This window comes from Cupressus sempervirens, chromosome 3, assembly GCF_028749045.1.
Source record: "Cupressus sempervirens isolate cs-2001-9-10 chromosome 3, ASM2874904v1, whole genome shotgun sequence".
Classification (NCBI taxonomy): Eukaryota; Viridiplantae; Streptophyta; class Pinopsida; order Cupressales; family Cupressaceae; genus Cupressus; species Cupressus sempervirens.
Window position 1 is genome coordinate 1,082,073,190 of NC_143120.1, and position 20,497 is coordinate 1,082,093,686.

General features: G+C 34.6%; 1 protein-coding gene and 1 pseudogene across 1 annotated transcript; one reads left to right on the forward strand and one right to left on the reverse strand.

Annotated features, from left to right (window-relative positions):
• The first annotated feature begins 5,763 nt into the window (after positions 1-5,763).
• Positions 5,764-7,359, forward strand: LOC149570520 (uncharacterized). Its single transcript, XM_089817213.1, has one exon. It carries the CDS (start codon positions 5,764-5,766, stop codon positions 7,357-7,359), a length of 1,596 nt encoding a protein of 531 aa, XP_089673339.1.
• Positions 7,360-15,832: 8,473 nt separating this feature from the next.
• LOC149570521 (NAP1-related protein 2 pseudogene) lies at positions 15,833-16,535 on the reverse strand (annotated as a pseudogene).
• Positions 16,536-20,497: the final 3,962 nt, after the last annotated feature.

Consider the following 20,497-nt stretch of genomic DNA (forward strand, 5'->3'; position numbering starts at 1 on the left):
AAAAAAGAGTGAAGAAGAAAGTGGCAAGGAACCTAAAGACTACAGAAGATTCATTTACTATGAACTATATACCCTTCCTAATCTATCTGAAAGAAAAGATGCTTCAACTCCCAAGTCCCTAGAAACTCCAATAGCTACCGAGTTGTAGATAGTGCAACCCAAGTTGCAAGGACCTAAGTCACAAACAAAGGCTACCAAGCTAGTTCAAACCAAGCCTGATGGACTCGAGTCACAGATAGAAGGACCCAAGCTTGAAACTAAAATTCAGGAAGATGATGGAACTCATTCAAAGACCAAGGAGCCTGTATTAGCAAGATATGTATGTTAGAAAATATCATACACCTGATTAGATCATTGGAGATAAATTAGATGGAATAATGACAAGAAGAAAATGAAAAGGTACATGTTTACTTGCTGATTTGAACCTAGAAGTGTTAAAAATTCTCTAGAAAATGAAAGTTGGATTGAAGCAATGAATGAAGAGATAGAACAAATAGAGAAGAATAAAACTTGGACTCTTGTTCCTAGATCCAAGGATAAAAATGTAATTGGTACAAAATGGTTATTTAGAAATAAGCTGAATGAAGATGGAAAGGTATCAAGAAACAAAGCAAGATTGGTATGCAAAGGTTACTCTCAAGAAGAAGGTATTGACTATGGTATCAAATGGATGTTAAATCTACATTCTTGAATAGAATCCTTAATGAGGAAGTTTATATTGAGCAACTAGAAGGTTTTGTAGATCCTAGCAAAGGAGACATGGTTTTCAAACTACACAAAGCTTGATATGGTCTCAAGCAAGCTCCCAGAGCTTGGTATGAAAGACTCCATAATTACTTGGTACATATTGGTTTTCAAAGGAATAATGATAAAGGAAGGACCCGATAAGAAGATTGTGTTAGCATGAATATTTGTTGATGATACTTTATTTATAGAAAATGATGATTTATGCAAAGCTTTCTCAAAAGAAATGAGCAAAGAATTCGAGATGTCCATGTTTGATCAAATACAATTCTTTATTGGATTGCAAATATAGCAGAACAAGAATGGTATCTACAACACTCAATCTAAGTATATCAAGGAGATATTGAAGAAATTTGGAATGGAAGATTCAAGACCAGTTGGAACACCTACATCTATTGGACATAAAGCTTTCCAAAAATTATGATTTCGAAGAAGTAGATAAGACTACTTATAGATCAATGATTTGAAAAATGTAGTATGAAGTTCACATAAGGCTTGATATTGCTCTAGTAGTTGGAATAGTGGCAAGATCTCGACAAATCCCAAAGAAAATCACATGATGGCAATCAAAATAATCATGAGTTATCTAAAAGGTACTAAAGACTATGGTTTATGGTACAAAATTGAAGGCAATTTTCACTTGAAAGTATTTATTGATGCTGATTGGGCAAGAAGTCTTAATGACAGAAAAAACACTAGTGGTGGAGCATTCTTTCTCGGTAAAAGACTAGTATCTTGGACAAGCAAGAAGCAAAATTGTACTTCTCAATCCACAGCAGAGGTGGAATATGTAGTAGCAATAGTCAATTGCTCTAACATTGTTTGGTTCAAACAACTATTGGAAGGAATAAAGGTAGAATCAAAGATAAAGTTGTTATATATTGTGATAACACTAGTGCAATCAACATATCAAAGAATCTAATAATGCATTCCAAAACAAAGCATATTGCTATCAAATATCACTTCTTAAGAGAATTGGTGCAAGATAAAGAAGTTAGATTGCAATATGTGATGAAAATGGAACATATTTCAGACATATTCACCAAGCCATTACCTAAGGATGCATTTCTATATCTAAGAGGTAAGCTAGGGATCATTCCCCTATTTGAAATTCATTAAATAAAGTTTAGTGAATGCATCAACCAAAACCTATTGAAGATCAATTAGTTGGTGCAAAATTGGCAAAGGCATATTGTAGATGAATCAATACTTAAGGTACATTGGAATTTATAGAGTTATTGTCTTTAGCATGTGTTGTCAAAGAGGGAGAAGTTTATTGTCATATCTCTAAGAAATTTTTGGAACTGGAATAAAAGTCAGAAACCAGAGAGGGAGAAGTCTTCTAACAGATGAAGTACACTAAAAGAGGGAGAATGTTTTGAATGAACTTGGTAACAACTATTGTAGATAGAATTTAGTTAAAAGGAAAAGCTCAGTTCTCAAATCCAAAATTTCATTATACTATGAGATGTTGTGTTTCCATCCATGCCAAAGAGGGGGATTTTTGGATACAATTGATTAATTGTGTGTTGTCTTTGATGTTACACAAATGTCATAATCATTATCAGTTAGTGTATGCCAAGCTCACTCAGGCACTAAAGAAAGTTCTTAGTGTCTACCAAACATTCTTGTGTTTTCCTAGTTTAGAAGGTAGTGTCTACCAAGTTCACTTGGCTGTTGAAAGAAAAGTTGCAAAAAGTGAGTGTTAACCAAGCTCATAGGGTAATGAAGGAAAGTTGGATGGAACCAATATTAACCGAGCTCACTTGGTTGCCAAAATATTTTCACAATTTTTTAGTGTTAACTAAGCTTCTATTGGTTAACAAAGGAAATCACTTTAGAATTAGCTTCTACCAAGTAGGGTCAGCTAGCAAAGGATTTTCCTATTTTGTTGTATTGAGTTTAATTGATCTATCTATTGACTCCAACCGACTAAGGTGATAAATATTGATTATTGTAAGTTGTATTTAAGTCGAATTGACAAATGGAAGGTATAAGTTTAAGGTCAAGTTTTGATTTCAAAGGGGGCAAGGAAGTGTGTAAGGAAGTGTGCAAATGAGTGCAAGAGAATGTGCGAACTATGGTGATGTGATTGAAGATCTATTGGTGAGCAAATGAAGTGAATTTGAAGGATAAGAAGAATATCCTTATGGTGTAGTAAAGTCATATTAAATTAGGAAGGATCAAGTACAAGCCTAAACAAAGATCTAAAATCAGCAATTAAGTTGCATACAAGTCAGTCATTTCATTGTTACTCTCTAACCATTGTAGCAGTGATCTAAATCTCTTAACAGTGTTGGCTTAACAACTATTTGTAAGATGAGATCTATTAGATTTCCACAATCCATGCTAATGTGCTGTCAAATTTCTGGATTTGATTGTGTATAATTTTTTTACATCAACGTTTCGGATCATACTACATGATCCATCATCAGGATGCTAGAGAGAAAAGAGAACATGAAAAAATAGAATGCAGATCCAACCAGCTGAAGAAATAGAAGGGAGGGGGAAGGGGAGGAGAGAGAGTTAGTTGATGAGACATGACACCTAACTCCTAAGGAGAAAAAAGAATTAAAAATAAAAATAATCACAGGGGGGGAAAAAAGGGGGAAAGAAAGACCCCAATCAGAGGAAGCCATCAAGCACAAAAAATAGCTAAGAAGAGAAAACCAAAGGAAAGGATCGAAGAGAGGACAATACATGCACTGACGAGCTAAATGTGTAACAACTTGAATAAAACCAAGCGAGATAAAAAACAGAGAAGCTCAAGAATTGTAAAATTACAGAAAAGTCAAAAAATTGAAGGGGACTAAGCCACAAAAGAAGAAAGAAATATGAACATCCACTAAGCACGACAAAGAATAAAGGGGGAGAACTAAGAACCCAAACACTCGAACATCTAAAGAACAACACTAAAAAACAAAAAAAGAAAAAATAAAAGAATAAAAAATTAAAACCGGATAATATAGAAATGTATATACACATGTCTATACGTGTATGTAAGTGTATATACATGTATACATTTATATATGTATAATAATGTGTATATACATATATATCTGTATATACATATAAATATACATATATACCTGTGGAGACCTATCTATCTAAATACATATATATATGTAAAAACATATATATGTATATAACTATATAAGCGCATTTATAAACATATACTACATGTATATATATATACATATATATGTGAATATATATATATATATATATATATATATATATATATATATATATATATATATATATATATATATATATATATATATGATATGGTTACTTCTATATGTGCGAATAATATAGACTTATATATATGGCACTATTGTTACAAGAGTATCTAAATCTATATCACAATATTATATATATAAATATATATATATATCTATATATATATATATATATATATATCTATATATATATATATATATATATATATATATGTGTGTGTGTGTGTGTGTGTGTGTGTGTGTGTGTGTGTGTGTGTATATGTATAAATATATCTGTGCGTCTAAAAACCTAAACAAGAAACAACGAAGAGGAAAAGAATTTAATTTTTTATAATAGATATGGTATATATTTGTATAAATATGTAGCAATAATGTCGCAAATTTATATAAATCTCTATCACGAACAAAAAATAAATAAATAAAAATTAAAAAATGTATAAGAATAAATAAAAGCCGGTAAACTAAAACACTGAACTACGAAGAAGAAAAACACAAATAAATATATAAAAAAGAAAAAAGAGAGAAAAGAAAAAATAATTTAAAGCGAAAAAGAACAAGGAGGTAGGGGCGCCACGAAATAAGCGAAACCACCCAACGAAGAGCAAGGGAAAATAATAATGAGACAGAACAAGAGACCATTGAGTGTGGCTCTGCGTGCAGCTTTGGCTCTGCTTAGAGTGATCATTAAATCAACACGGAGGACAATTAATCTCCTGAATTCCAAGCTGTTACCGCTCCATCTCGAGCTCGCAGCTTGCTTGAGACCAGACCTCTAGATCCGGTTAGACGTTACCTCTCATGCCAAAGCCATGGGCCGGAAATTTTCATGTGTTCAGAGACAACAATCGAAGTTCGATGCTCTCCTCCGGAAAAAGCTCCGTTGCAATCATGGCACTCAGCAGTTCTCATTTCACCTGCGTAGTGGGCTCCCCTTTTCGCCCCCTTTCTGTGGTCAACGTGGTGCTGAGCGGCAACTGGACCCAACGCTTCGCATTGTTTGTGGCCGTCCCAGCAATGCTCTTCCTTAGCAGCCATCTCTGTCTTCGCTCTGTCCTAGCTCTGCGGCGGTGTCTGCAGTGATCTCCCCAGCTGCGCAACCCATGCTTGGACCCTTGCAGCGTGGTCCTCCTCTGTCGATCTCCTCCCCCAATCTCTCAGCTTCTGGTTGGTCGCTCCAGGCTTGCTCGCACAGATCCCTGCGTGGCTCTTCTCTCCAACGGTCTTCTTCCAACGATTGCCTACCGTCTTGTCAAGGTGCGGCTTCTTCTTCCTCCCCCTCTCGTTTCAAATTTAATGTTATTAATGAGTCTGTCCCAGCGTCTTTATCTTCCACGCATTCTAGTATCTCTCCTATTTATTACCAACCAACCCCCTCCTTGATTTGCGTCCTTGGCTCGGGTGCTGATTTGCCTAGCAGCTCCGATTGCCAATCCCCTCCTCTTTCTCCCCATTCGCCCCCCCCCTCTTCGTCAACAACCCATCCCCTGTGCGTTCTCGGGCCCCTTGCATAGATTTGCCTGCGCGTATAATCCCCCCTTGCCATCCGGTTTGCCCTCTCGCTTCGAACAATGGCCCCATTGACAATTGGGAGTCCAAATTAGTTGTCAACCTTTCTAATGCCCCCATCGACCCTCTCGCTTTTAGGGTTCTCAAGAGGGGTCTCAATTTCTCTCTATCGCCCCGCACCATCCCTCGCGTTGATTTTTTGGTGGACATTGAGAATGCTCTTCATTCTCTTCCGGCCAACACTGCCGAAGAGGCCAGGCAAGATTGTGCCATGGCTCTGAGGAAGGCCAAGCCCCCCAGAAGAAACATTCCCTCGCATGAGTTTGCAGCTTTTATTAATCTTCTTCGTAATTTTGATCTCATTATTACTAGGGCGGACAAAGGTAATGCCACGGTAATTATGAACAAGTCTGATTATCTGTCGAAGATGTTGGACCTCCTCTCGGACTCCAGCAGCTACAAGATTGTGGCCTCTAATCCTTGCGCCAAGATCGTGAGAAAGGTCAAAGCTGCTATTAATGATTCCTCCTTCGACATTGATACAAAAAAGCGATTGTTGCCCACGAAGGAGCTCACCCCCCGCATTTATGGGGTTCCCAAAATCCACAAAGCTAACATTCCGCTTAGGCCCATTGTTGACACTATAGGCTCCCCGACCCACAAGCTTGCGACATTCCTTGCCAAATTATTATCCCCCCTCGTTGGTAATTCCGACTCTTTTGTCAAAGATTCCAACCAGTTTGTCCAGTTCATTAAAGATGCCTCTTGTGTCAACGATGATATCTTAGTTAGTTTTGATGTGGTCTCGCTGTTCACTAAGGTTCCCATACCTGACTCCTTAGACATTATCAAGAAGAAAGTTTCGTCTGAGGTTGCCTCTCTTGTGGAGTTATGCTTGAGATCCACTTTCTTCTCCTTCAATGGTGTCATCTATGAGCAGGTCGGGGGGGTGGCCATGGGTTCCCCTCTTTCACCGGTCATTGCTAATTTATACATGGAGGAGTTTGAGGCAAAGGCTTTACACTCCTTCCCTTTGAAACCCAAGTGGTGGAAACGCTATGTAGATGACACCAATGTCTGTTGGTCGCATGGCCTAGACAAGCTAGAAGAGTTCCATGCCCACATCAACAACTTAGTTCCTAGCATCTCTTTCACCAAGGAGTTAGAAGCAGATAATTGCTTACCTTTCCTTGATGTCCTTATCCTTAAAAAACCCGATGGCACTCTTGGTCGTCGAGTTTTTCGTAAGTCCACCCACACTGACCTCTATCTCCATGCTACCTCCCACCACCACCCTTGTCAGAAGGTAGGTATCCTAAAAAGCCTAGCCTTAAGAGCTTTTAGGATTTGTGACAGTGACAACCTAGACCAAGAGCTCGCGCACCTTCGTCAAGTATTCAAGTGGAATGGATACTCGGACAAGCAAATATCCACAGCTATTCGCTTGGCCAATTCCCTCTTTCTTTCGGCCCCTCGTCCTCCTCTCTCTGTCGCCCTATCGCCCCCTTTCTTTTCGATTCCTTATGTCGAGGGGATTTCCAACAAGATCTCCAAGATTTTGGGCAAAAAAGGCATTAGAGTTGCCTTCAGGCCCGCATCCATGCTTAGGCATCGTGTTCCCCCCATCAAAGACCCTAGGGATGCCTTTGCAGATTCTGGTGTCTATAAGGTCATGTGCTCTTGCGGTACCCCTTACATTGGTGAAACGGGCCGTTCATTCAACACTAGAATGAAGGAACATGCCGCTGACATCAAGCATGAGCGGGTCCTCAAATCTGCATTAGCTGATCATTCTTCCTCTACTAAGCATCATATCTGCTTGGAGAGGACGCAAATTGTGTTCAGGGAAGACAACTTTGCTAAATGAAAGCTCAAGGAAGCCATTGTCATCAATGATAACCCTTCTAACCTCAATCGTGATGACGGATGGACCTTAAGCAGTTCTTGGCATCCTTTGTTATCCTCACTTCGCAATTCGCCGCGCTCTTAGCTCTCTTTCTAGTCGCGTCTCCCCCCTCGTCAAGCTTCCCGTTGTCCCTTCCTTCCCCGCTGGCTCCTCCTTCTCCCTTCTCTCCTCTCCCCCCCCCACCCTTTCTCCCATGTCCTGGCCCTGCGTCGGGGTGAACACATCGTTTTCTTGTTTTTGTTATGTTTCCTTTCTTCAGTTAGTGTTTAATTTTCTTTCCTCTGTTTTCTCTTGTGCTTATGCGTGCGCTTTCCTTCTTTTTTATTTCCCCCTTTTATAACCTTGTGGTCGTCCTCTCGGTTTCTACTCTTTGGTTTGTTGCCTTTTTTCATTTTCTTTAGCCACACTCAATGGTCTCTTGTTCTGTCTCATTATTATTTTCCCTTGCTCTTCGTTGGGTGGTTTCGCTTATTTCGTGGCGCCCCTACCTCCTTGTTCTTTTTCGCTTTAAATTATTTTTTCTTTTCTCTCTTTTTTCTTTTTTATATATTTATTTGTGTTTTTCTTCTTCGTAGTTCAGTGTTTTAGTTTATCGGCTTTTATTTATTCTTATACATTTTTTAATTTCTATTTATTTATTTTTTGTTCGTGATAGAGATTTATATAAATTTGTGACATTATTGCTACATATTTATACAAATATATACCATATCTATTATAAAAAATTAAATTCTTTTCCTCTTCGTTGTTTCTTGTTTAGGTTTTTAGACGCACAGATATATTTATACATACACACACACACACACACACACACACACACACACATATATATATATATATATATATTTATATATATAATATTGTGATATAGATTTAGATACTCTTGTAACAATAGTGCCATATATATAAGTCTATATTATTCGCACATATAGAAGTAACCATATCATATATATATATATATATATTCACATATATATGTATATATATATACATGTAGTATATGTTTATAAATGCGCTTATATAGTTATATACATATATATGTTTTTACATATATATATGTATTTAGATAGATAGGTCTCCACAGGTATATATGTATATTTATATGTATATACAGATATATATGTATATACACATTATTATACATATATAAATGTATACATGTATATACACTTACATACACGTATAGACATGTGTATATACATTTCTATATTATCCGGTTTTAATTTTTTATTCTTTTATTTTTCCTTTTTTGTTTTTTAGTGTTGTTCTTTAGATGTTCGAGTGTTTGGGTTCTTAGTTCTCCCCCTTTATTCTTTGTCGTGCTTAGTGGATGTTCATATTTCTTTCTTCTTTTGTGGCTTAGTCCCCTTCAATTTTTTGACTTTTCTGTAATTTTACAATTCTTGAGCTTCTCTGTTTTTTATCTCGCTTGGTTTTATTCAAGTTGTTACACATTTAGCTCGTCAGTGCATGTATTGTCCTCTCTTCGATCCTTTCCTTTGGTTTTCTCTTCTTAGCTATTTTTTGTGCTTGATGGCTTCCTCTGATTGGGGTCTTTCTTTCCCCCTTTTTTCCCCCCCTGTGATTATTTTTATTTTTAATTCTTTTTTCTCCTTAGGAGTTAGGTGTCATGTCTCATCAACTAACTCTCTCTCCTCCCCTTCCCCCTCCCTTCTATTTCTTCAGCTGGTTGGATCTGCATTCTATTTTTTCATGTTCTCTTTTCTCTCTAGCATCCTGATGATGGATCATGTAGTATGATCCGAAACGTTGATGTAAAAAAATTATACACAATCAAATCCAGAAATTTGACAGCACAAACTATTTGTAAATCCTCTAACAAGATGGCAATTCCATTGATTTTTTCTGAAGACCTCTATCCATGCCAGTCCTAATAGGGTGATTAAATCCTTTAATAGGGTCACACCTAACAGTGTGTTTTTTAACCTTTAACAAGGTTGGCTCCTAATAGGGCTCACTTTACAAGAGTGAAAATCAATAACTAGTTGCTATTGGTGGTTTTTTCCAAATTGGGTTTCTATGTCAAAACCTAGTGCCAAATGTGTTCATGCTATTTTATTTATGTGATTGCAACTAGGTTAAAGTAATGGTAATCACAAATAACATCTAATGGTTTATATGTTAATCTTTTACTAAGCTAATCCAATTACTACCGAGTTACAACATTCTGTGTGTTTATTGAGCTTCAAGAATATTTAGTTATTTGTTTGCATTTTGTACTGAGATCAAAAGGGATCTAAGATTTATTTTTTTAGTAATTGATTTACCCCTCCCCTCTTAGTTACTCCTCTTATATTTCCAATAGGTGAGGGGGTTTCACCACTTGGTCTAACTTTTATTTCAAATGCAAGGAACATCAATAGTAGTACTCAACAAGAGTTTGTATCAAGGGTCTTGCACCTATTGTACATAAATCTATCAATACTAGGAGTGGAGCATGAAATGGTACACTCGACATTGTCTGTGAATATTCATTTAGTTATATTTCTCCTTTCTTGTCTCCTTGTTTCCCTCATCCAGAGGTCCTAAGACTTGTGGTCATGCTTGACCTAATATAGACTATTCTACATTTGATTACTTTTCTTGTTCCTTCTCCTCTTCTGGCTCCTCGACACCTATAACCAATGTCTTTATTTGTGAGGCTTATTGAAGTTGTTGCTTAATCTATTTTATTTTTTCATTAAAATCAACAAATTGTACTCATATTTCTCCTTCCTTAGGATAGTTCTTTATCTTTTGTATTATAGGAGTGCCATTTGTGGTGGTATGAATAGTAGATATATTTCCTTGTGAGCTCAGCACTCCTGCATTTTCTTCATTATTGTGATCATCTTCAATAGTTATAATTTCCACTTCTTTCGCTTGTTTATCATCTTCTATTGTTAGTCCAAAAATGATCTTCTTGAATAATTCATTTTGTTGTACAATAGGATCAAATTTATTTTGTAAAATCATCAATGCTCTATATTTAGGAAAAAATTGGTTCCTATACTTTTCCAAAATTATTGTCTTTTTCTTTGACATGATTTTGGTTAATGTGCCTTCTCTTATTTTCTTCTCAATTGTAGTTGCATGTTTCCACTTGACATCAATTCTACTATTCAAATCATTAGGAATCTTATTTTTGATCTCTATAGGTGCTAACATGTGTTTAGACATCATATCTAACATGTCCTCTACTACCTTAGGCTTGTTAGAATTACTTAATGTTTTACATAGTTTTTGATGTTGTCACATACCTCATCAATAGTTTAAGGCTTTGTATGCACAAATATTTGGTGATGACAATGTTCATTTAGATTCTCTACATCCTCCTCTTCAACATTTATTTTCTTTATCAACCTTCTACTCTTTGAATGATCTTTAGTGGCTCACATTTTTCTCTTAACTGCACTTGTGCCACTTGAACCTTTACTTAGTTTTGTAATCTTTACTACACCTTTCTTCACTAGTAGGTCGATACTGGTTGTTGTTGATGCCCTGGTTCTCAGTCTTAGTGGTGTAGGAGAAGAGAGGGGTTTGGATGTTACCTTCTTTGTATCCTTCCACACCTTAGGCTCAATGATTTTTACTATTTTGGCCTTATTTTTTGGTGGGGTGACAAGTCCTATGGATTTACCCTACTTCTCTGCACTTTCTATTTAAAAGAGATTGTTTGAAGTGTGGAACCTATCATGGAACAATCATTATTTTTTAAATTATGTTAAGCCTAATTATGTTAAGCCTACTACTTGCTGGTGAGACAATTTCTTTTTGGTATGAATGCTATCATTTATTTTATTGATGAAGAGGATTTCAAAAGATAAGACAACAAGAGTACCTAGAGAAAGGTTGAGTTATTTGGTGTATAAAAGGAGCACTAAGACCAAGACATTGATGATATCATGTATTGTTGATCTAATTAAGGCTAAAGTAAATGTTTACTTAAGCTAAACCAAGAACAAGTGTTTTCATAAAAAGTGTTTGCCAAGCTTAGCTAAGAAAAAAATGTAATCCGAGCAAACAATGTAAGTTGAGAAAATAGTGTGAGCTGAGAAAACATAGTTTAGGTTGAGAAAAATTCAAGTGTCAAGCACTAGTAAAATTTAGTAAGTGTCGAGCATAAGGAAAATAATATTAATGATCAAGATGAGAAGATGCATTTGATTATGAGCAACCTAGTGTTTGCTGAGCATCAAAAGACTATTGTTGTTGAGTGAATAATGTAGATGTTGAGTGACAACAAAAAGTGTTAAATCGAAGATCTGAAAAATTTGAATTGACTAATTTGATTTATTGAATTGTGTGAAGTGTGTGGAAGATAAGTATGATGAGATGGTGACACAAAATTCAAGATAAACCATTTCGAGGAAAATTCAAAGAAGATTGTATAAGAAGTTTGTAGAAGGGACTAAAATGGAAAAGTGGGTAGATTTATTTAATCTTACCTAACCCTAAAATCAATGATTGTGGTTAAACAAAAAAAGACCTAAATTCTCTATTTATAGAGATAGTAGGCCAAAAGAAAAGATTTTTATGTGAGAGAACCTAAGGAAGATAAGAAGTATACAATGTTGCTTCATATGGTGTCTGAATAGAAGAGATTGCAGTTGGCATGCAAAGCAAGAAGGCTTAAGGGGATGAATTCTTGAAGGGTGAAAAAGCTATTAGAGATGAAGAGTATGAATGCCAAAAAGAATGGAGGATTCAATCAGTGATCTATAATCTACAAGTGAGTTGTATTTTATTATTAGATCAAGTCTTGATGTTACTTTCTAACAATTGTATCAGTCTGGATAAATCCTTTGGAGTAAGGTTGACCTAACAAGCATTTTGTAAATCCTTTAACCAGGTGACATTCTAATGGAATGTTCTAAAGTTATCTAACAAGGCTCACTCCTAATAGGGTTATTGAAATCCTTTAACTAGTTCACAATTAATAGTGTGTATTGTAACCTTTAATAGGGTTTCCCTTAACAGGGAATCATTTTAGAAGAGTGAAAATTGGGTAGAATGTTACCAGTTATTTTTCCCAATTGGGTTTCCATGTAAGATCCTTTTGTCAAATTATGTGAATGAGTTTTTGGTATTTCATGTTTACATTTCTACAAAAAAAAATTGACCTAGGACAATGACCTACTAAGTTAAGTTATTGGATGTTCTAATGGATGCATGCATGATATGGTTTTATGGATATGAATCTGTTAAGAATTGAAAAGTTTTATTTTTATATTTGGCCTTGGATAATTGATTCACTCCCCTCTTAGTTATTCTAAAGTATTCCAACACTCTCTTCCTCTTCCTTTGAATCACTGTCATTGTCTTGGTCCTCTCCAAGATCTTGTGTAAGCATTAAAGGATCTTTGCCTTTAGTTTTTGTTCCTAGCTTCTCTTCTAGGTCTTTAATCATCTTCTTTCTCTTCTTATTAGTAGAGGCAATCTTAATGTCCACAATTATTCTTTCTTTTTCTTCTTCATATTTTCCAAAAGGCTCGACCTTTACATCAATCTCTTCATTGAGTAGTGTAGTAATGGTTGCACTCACATCATCAATCTCAATTTCATAACCAAAAGGTTTAAGCTAGGCTACCCTAAGCCTATCTGCTTGTATATATGTGTAATCAGTATCAAATAGAAAAAAACATCATTATAATGCTTCTCAACTAAGGATGCATGAATTCTTAATCTCTTTCTCATTTTCAAATTAAATTCATCAAAATATCCATCTAGAACTTTCCCAATATTATTTCCCACATTTGTAATACACTCACTGATCTACATTGTAGTAGGTTTACCTTGTTCCCATGCCACATTTCCAATAGTTGAAAAATAACTTCAATTATAAAATAAAATACATATAATCAATGATCCAAACTTACACATTGAATTCTTTTCCTTCCTGATTGATACATGTTCTCTTCCAATTGCAAGCATTGTAGCTCAGCAAGATCATATTCATGATCTTTCATCACAATCTTCCATGTTTAATCAACAACCATATACAACACACTATTCAATTAGTTTGACTAATTAAATTTATGAGAGATCACTATAATTGAAGACTTTATCAATGGATCAATAATGGTTGAAATAGATATAGCATGTCCATTCCACTCATCTTTTGTATTTACCTCAATTGTTTGTCTGCTTTGGAAACACATTATCTTGGTCCTATCAAATGTTGGGTATTTGGTGATAGCATGAGTTATCTCCTTTGTGATCTTGATTGACCCATTCTCTAACCACAACTCCATGTCATGAACTTAGCTTTGTACAACCTTGATCTATTCAATTTTAAAATTTATTGGGAAATCTAAGGCAAGGGTTAACCATTTTCTCCCAACAATCTTGAACTCATCCTTTAGTACTCTTTCATCACATAATCTCTCATATTCCAATCTAATCTCATAATCTCCAACTTGACCAATTTTACACATATAAAAAATCCATACATTGTGAATCAAAATAACCTTAGGTGGTATCGATGATAATACACCCATCAAATCTCCTTTCATGACAATTTTAAGAATAACATGATATTTAGGTAGAGGACAAGTGTCACTCTTCACCAATTGACATTGTTCATATCTTCTTGAGTCTTTGTAAGTGATGATGATGATGTCATACCCACTGTTAGTGAATAGATTATCCTCCAAAGAAATAAATACATATTAACCCTAAAAGCTGATGCAAGAGCATCTAGTAGTGTAAAGGCAATCCTCTATCATCAAAAAATATGCTTAGTTTTATTTTCTATTTAATGTGTTTTCATTTTTGGATACCCATTTGGGTCAAATAAAGATTCCAACTATCATAGTTCCACTATTGGTTTGTTGGGTTAGAGTTTTTGAGCACCTTGGGATATGTGCCAGAGTAGAAAATTGGTTATTTTGTAATGAGCTATAATTATGATGAGTTAGAGGGTTTAAGTTGTAAGGATTATTATAATTATAATTTAAAGCACTCTAGAAAAAGAATCAGGTCAAAAGGCTTTGTGGTTTGAAAGTTATTGCAGTTTTAAGTTGCCTGGAGACCTCCTAAGAGCACCTCAAAGTTAGATTTGAGGCATTAAATGAATTTTTAAGAGACTAAAAGATGGGGTATAAGAAAATATAGTTCATAGGACTATAGAGCACTTGCAAATATTTTTGGAAATGTAAACGGTTCGTCAATCAAAGTCCTAGATCATAAGTTATGCCTCTCGAAAGTTGGGCTACCATTTCTAGATTCTTCTAATTTTACACCAACTTCTAACATGTTTTCAAGAACCTTCTATTTTGGATGTGGATTCCAAATGGCATATTCTAAAATCTATTCCTAACCCTAAACCTAATTTGGGTTACTTAAGTACATATCTGCCATTGTAAAGGTAGTTTTTGGTGGAGTTTGGGAGAAGGTATTGTGAGAAGAGTTTTCTCCATAATCTGATAACATTGTAAGCCCATAGGACATGTCAGAGTGTCTATTTTGGTTGTACTGAATGTAATAGTATATCATTTATGATAATAATATTTTCCTTTCTTGTTGTGTTCATTTTTGTCTTGGATTGTGTCCTCATCAAAAGCCTAGAAAGGAAGACTAAATATGCACTAACAGTTGGGTCACTTCACTACTGAAAAGCGTAAGCACCCTTTGAATTTATCTAGGTAAAAATCCCCATATATGATTTACAATGAATCAACTACACTAAGATTTGATAATGCTTTTGACCTGAAAGAAAGAAAAGTTTACAAACATCTATCTGTAAACACAAAATAGATGCAGAAAAACTAATTGACTAAAAGGAAATAAATAGTAAATGATGCAAAGTTTATTCACTTGAATGTTGCATTACATAACAAACATAGAGAGAAAGATGAATGGTTCTTTTGAAACACATAGGTAATTAAAGTACAAAGTCTAAAATATAACTGTGATAGTAATCATATATATATCAAACTACATTTAGAGATAACCAAGAAAATGCAAAGATCAACATTTGATCAGAGATTTAAAACAAAAACTCAAAGATCTGATGAATTAAAATACTCTTCCTCTTAACACAAACAAACAAAAAAAACTTTTCTGTTTGATATACACACAAGGACAATATCTGGAAAAAAATCTATCTTCTACCCCTATATTCACAGTTTTTATTCTGTTCTCACTCATAGTCTCCCAAGCCAAAAAATTGCTAAAAAAAGGAACCCAACCTCTAGCTTTTTCTAACTTATTTATCTTTCTTGACGAGTCACTTTTTAGTTATGAAAACTAATTCTTGATGTTCCCAAAGTTTCTAGAATAACTTTTACAAAATGCCTCCTCAATGTCACATGATGTTTTAATAGAATCCCTTGAGAAGACTCGATGGCTCTTCCCTAATGACATGTGGAAACTATCACTCTAGCAGTTATAGTATTTATAAATGGTAGAGATATTAAGACACCTATGGTTTTCATCTACACATGTCATTTTCTTTATCTTCACCGTCATCATACTCTTCATTAGCTTCATTGTTGAAATACTTCAAGGGATTTGGCCACAAATCTTCCTTAATTATTTCAACCACCTCATCATGTATATCATCTGAAGGGTTCTTTTGCTATGTTTCATTAAACCATGTAAAGAAGATTTCTTCTTGAAAAGATTACTTATTCCCTTCCTTTTCTAGACCAATCCCATTTGTCACATCCATTCCATCTTTCCTTTCATAGTGGTGCCGGTTACTTTTGTGGTTCCTTCATCAGAGAAAGAAAACACCTTAACCAGCTTTGTATCTTCAAAATAAGGATTGGGGCAGAATGTAAATGAGATAGAATAACCAGACTTAATATTTTAAAAGTCTTTAACATCAAGATATTAAAAATATTTGAAAACCTTTTTAGTCTTCTTCAATTAGAAGATCTCCTAATGCAGGGTGGCTTAGGAATGCAGTCAACCAAAAATTAGGAATTGTCTAAATGAATTCATTGTGTTTGGCATAAAATGTCATTGTACTTCATTATATTTTGTTCCAACTCTAGCACTTTATCACTTGCTTCCTCATTAACCTTCAAACTTATTAACTTGGAACATATGTGAATGATTTCCTTAGCGAACGCGTTTGTTGTCAAATGCTTCATAGGCACCTTCCCAAAGTGATGTACGAACACCATCATTTTTCTATGTAGATCCTCCTTAAGTTGGATTGTTGTGCCATGGGAGTCCAATGAACCTATTAATTGGGAATGGAGCAACATTCTGCCAGTTTGGGGAAAAGTGTATGCATTTAGATCACTTTCACACTCCCTAGTGTGTTTCAATGGCCAAATAATGATCTCTAATCACCCTCAAAATGGATGGAATCCAATGGGTTCTTCTAAAGCCTCTGACAATTTACAATATGTTTGTGTCTCTTGCTATCGGTTGAGTGTTACAACTACATAGGCATCATCTTTGAGAAATCTCTAATTAAAGCCAATGGGAATTCAAATTCATGGAATCTGCATCCTTCCTTTATGTGCTTTATGGGCTCTCTTCTAATTGTGTGGATGATCTTATACTAAACACCCATCGGGCCATGAGTAATTCACAACTATGTTCCTTATATGAGATTTTTGAGCCCATTGCCTTTACCTATGCATTCTGTCAAACAATTTGTGCACATCATCTATGCTTATGAAATACTATTTTAATTAGATTTCCAGTCCATATTTTATGTCTACTATCTTTCTGTAGCGATCATTCTTTGGATATGAGGAACACTTACTATCATGTATATATCCTCACCGGTTGGAAATTAAGTTCATGAGGATTTTCCTTAGCAAATGATGAGTCTTATTATATATAATTTGATATTTATTTGGAGCCTTGATCACTATGTGGGTTTGTATGTTAGGCACATGCCCTTCACATATTGCTTGAAAGATTATGTGGAGTTTCTAGAGAACTCCCCACCATATACAGATCAATTAATCTTGTGACTTTGATATTTCTATATTTTGGCTCATGTAAGTTTGTACATGAATTGAATAGCATGCATTCATCACACCAAAACAACAGCTCATATGCCTGATCCATCGAGTCTTTGGTATTTGTAGAGTCAGGGAAAAGAGCATGATCAATGAGTTGAGACTTGTTGCTATCAAATATTGTAGTGGAGAGATTGAATACCATCAACATGAAACAACACCATTTGTAGAAATGATGATGCCCATCATGATAGATAAGACTCAAACTTGAATCTTGAGCTTTACACCATTTCACTTTGGGGACTGTGCGACACTCCATGGACATCTAATTCTTATGAAAGTATGTGGAAAAGCATACCAATGAACACATATTGTCTCCTTCTTCATTTATTGCAACTTTATGAATCATCTAGCATGAGAATAAAAAATGGGGAATAATCAATACACCCCAAAATAACATTAACATAAGTGTCTCTTATAATTTGCATTTAGACCTTAACTGGAAATTTTGAGTCTGGAAAATAATAATCTTCCATTTTGAACTGAAACTCTATTCCACTGAAGTGATCATATGTATTAGTATGTAGGGAGCTTTTTATTATGTTACATGAATGTATAAAGGCAAATCTCCCTATTTGATTATGTTAAATAGTCTCTTGTTTACAAATATGATAAGGATATGACACTTCTTCATAAACATCAATGGTAGCCTCTTCACTCTAAGTTTTTAAACTTGAACTAGTATTTTGGAATTGAACTTTTAAAGATGAAGTTTTTATTCCTCTTGAACCACTAAATTACATCCATAATTATGCCTCTTAGATGAATGATGAATTTGGAGTTGAATTTCAAATTAGGATACCTAAATCTGCATATCAAAGTTTAACTTGTATCTGCATTTGAACTTCAAACTGTTGAGCCATATTGAAACATGAATCCATTTGAAAAGCATATTGAACCTTTGTAACCTTTGAACCATGAAATATGAGCTATCTGAACCATCTAACCACTTCGAACTACTTTGAACCTTAGTTCAAAGATGTTCAAGATTCTACATTAAAAAATTTAACTACTAGGTCTATATTGCGTACCAACACTCACATTAGGGTTTTGAACTTTTTCTTGCTGAACAACTTGATACAATTGATGATCAATATTTGATCACACTTCAAAAACAAATCCATTCTCAATCACTTTAAAATTTCTTCACAATGTTCTTAAATCATTATGTGATTTTGAAATATGAATTGTAAGGTGTGTAAAATAGCTTCAAATTTTTGATATATACCTTCATTTATTCAAGTTAGGTTTATCATAAATGTTGTGTCCTCTATTGGGTGGAATCCAATGGTCTCGATCATCATTTAACTTCTAAACTTAGTCTTCATTATAAAACTCGATCAATACCATTTAACTTGGCTATACATCAATTTGTTCATTGGGTATACTTGGTCCATATTAGAATACTTGGTCAATACAAACAATATTACTAATGCTCAACACCCAAAATGTAAATGATTCCATTGTATTATTCTTTCCACAAATATGTTCTAATACATCTTGTCCTATATAGATATGAACTTTGGCATTATTTATGTTAGGAATAGATGTAAGATAAGTCATTGAATATGTAGTTCCTTTCATACCTTTCTTGATTAGTTTGAGGTGGTGTGATCACCTTCTCCATTGGATTGGGTGATATTGGCTTCATTTATTCCACTATTTTTAGCTTCCATCTTTTTCTTCCAGGTTTGATTCATCTCCTTCTTTACTTGTTCAACATTTACTTTATCTTTACCTTTGATGTGTTCATTGTTTGGTACTAGTGCATGAGTCCTATAGTTCCTACTCACATGTTTAACCTTGTGACAACTGAAATAAACTTTCTTAGGTGCATTGTCCTACCTTTTGGTTGTCTACTTAGGCCTTGCTTGTGATCTACATTCATATGCTCTATGTCTATACTTTTGACAATTGTAAAAATAACCCTCAAATCTAGGTGAAATACTGTTCATCCTTGATCTACACTCATGTTCTTGGTGTCCTTGCTTCTTGCAATAAAAGCAGTAACCAAAATAATTTGGTTTAGGGTTTTGCATACCATTCTTACTTCTGTAAATGTATACAGTATGTCCAAGTTTACCACAATTATATCATGTAGGTTTTTCTTTTGAATTTGCATTCCTTAGCTCTCCACTCTTGGATGATTCTCTTTCTTTAGTAGATGAATGTTGCATTGTATACCCTAATGTAGAGATGTTACTAGATGACCTAGGTGTTCTCATCAATTCTTTAAAATATCTTATTGCTTCATTGGGCTTGTTCATTCTTTTCACAAGTTCTTTCTTAGATCTTAACTCATTCCTCAATTGGTCATTATGCGATCTTAGATTTTCTATCTCGATGTCTTTCATGTTTAGTTCTTAATTTATAAATATTTGTTAATTCATCATGTCTAGCTAAGTTTTAGTAAGATTCTATACATCTGATGACCTTTCTTCAAGTCTGATAACTATTTGTCTTTTGTCTTATTCAATCATAACTTTGTGTTCTTCAACTGTTTTCTTTTGTTTAGTAACTTCACATAGCCTTACTGACTGGATTTCATGTTCCCTTTTCAATCCTTTTCAATCCTTTTACTTCTTCATTCAAAATTTCTTCTCTGGTAGATCTATAATGGATGTATCACTTTTACTAGAATTTCCATCATCAAGAAATCTGTGTTTATCAACTTCTTGACAGAGTGTATCATTCTGCTGAATAGTCATATCTTTTCTCTTCCTTAGGGACTTTCCCAATTCCTCTCTTGTTGCTTCAAGTTGTTGCAATATGAGGTGGATGTCAATCATTTAATTTTCAATAATCTTTCCCAATTTGTAAGTCTCCATCTCCAAGGTCTGAACTCTTAAGATGTTATACTTCTTTCAACAAAACACTACTTTGATACCAATTTTTAGAAGTCTTATTAGGAAATTGAGATATTGAGAAGGGGGTGGGGTGAATAAAGATCTATAAAAAATTTATCCTTAAAATCAACTTGACTATATTCACCATATTAATCATCTCATATATACCTTATGCATAACATAACTTAAAATATCAAATATTGAAATAAATCTAACTATCAATCACATCCATGAAATTTAAACACATAACACAAAATATTTGGT

What these genes read in the sequence shown, in the direction of transcription:
- LOC149570520 (XM_089817213.1), top strand. Translation starts at nt 5,764, where the DNA reads ATGGCTCTGAGGAAGGCCAAGCCCCCCAGAAGAAACATTCCCTCGCAT.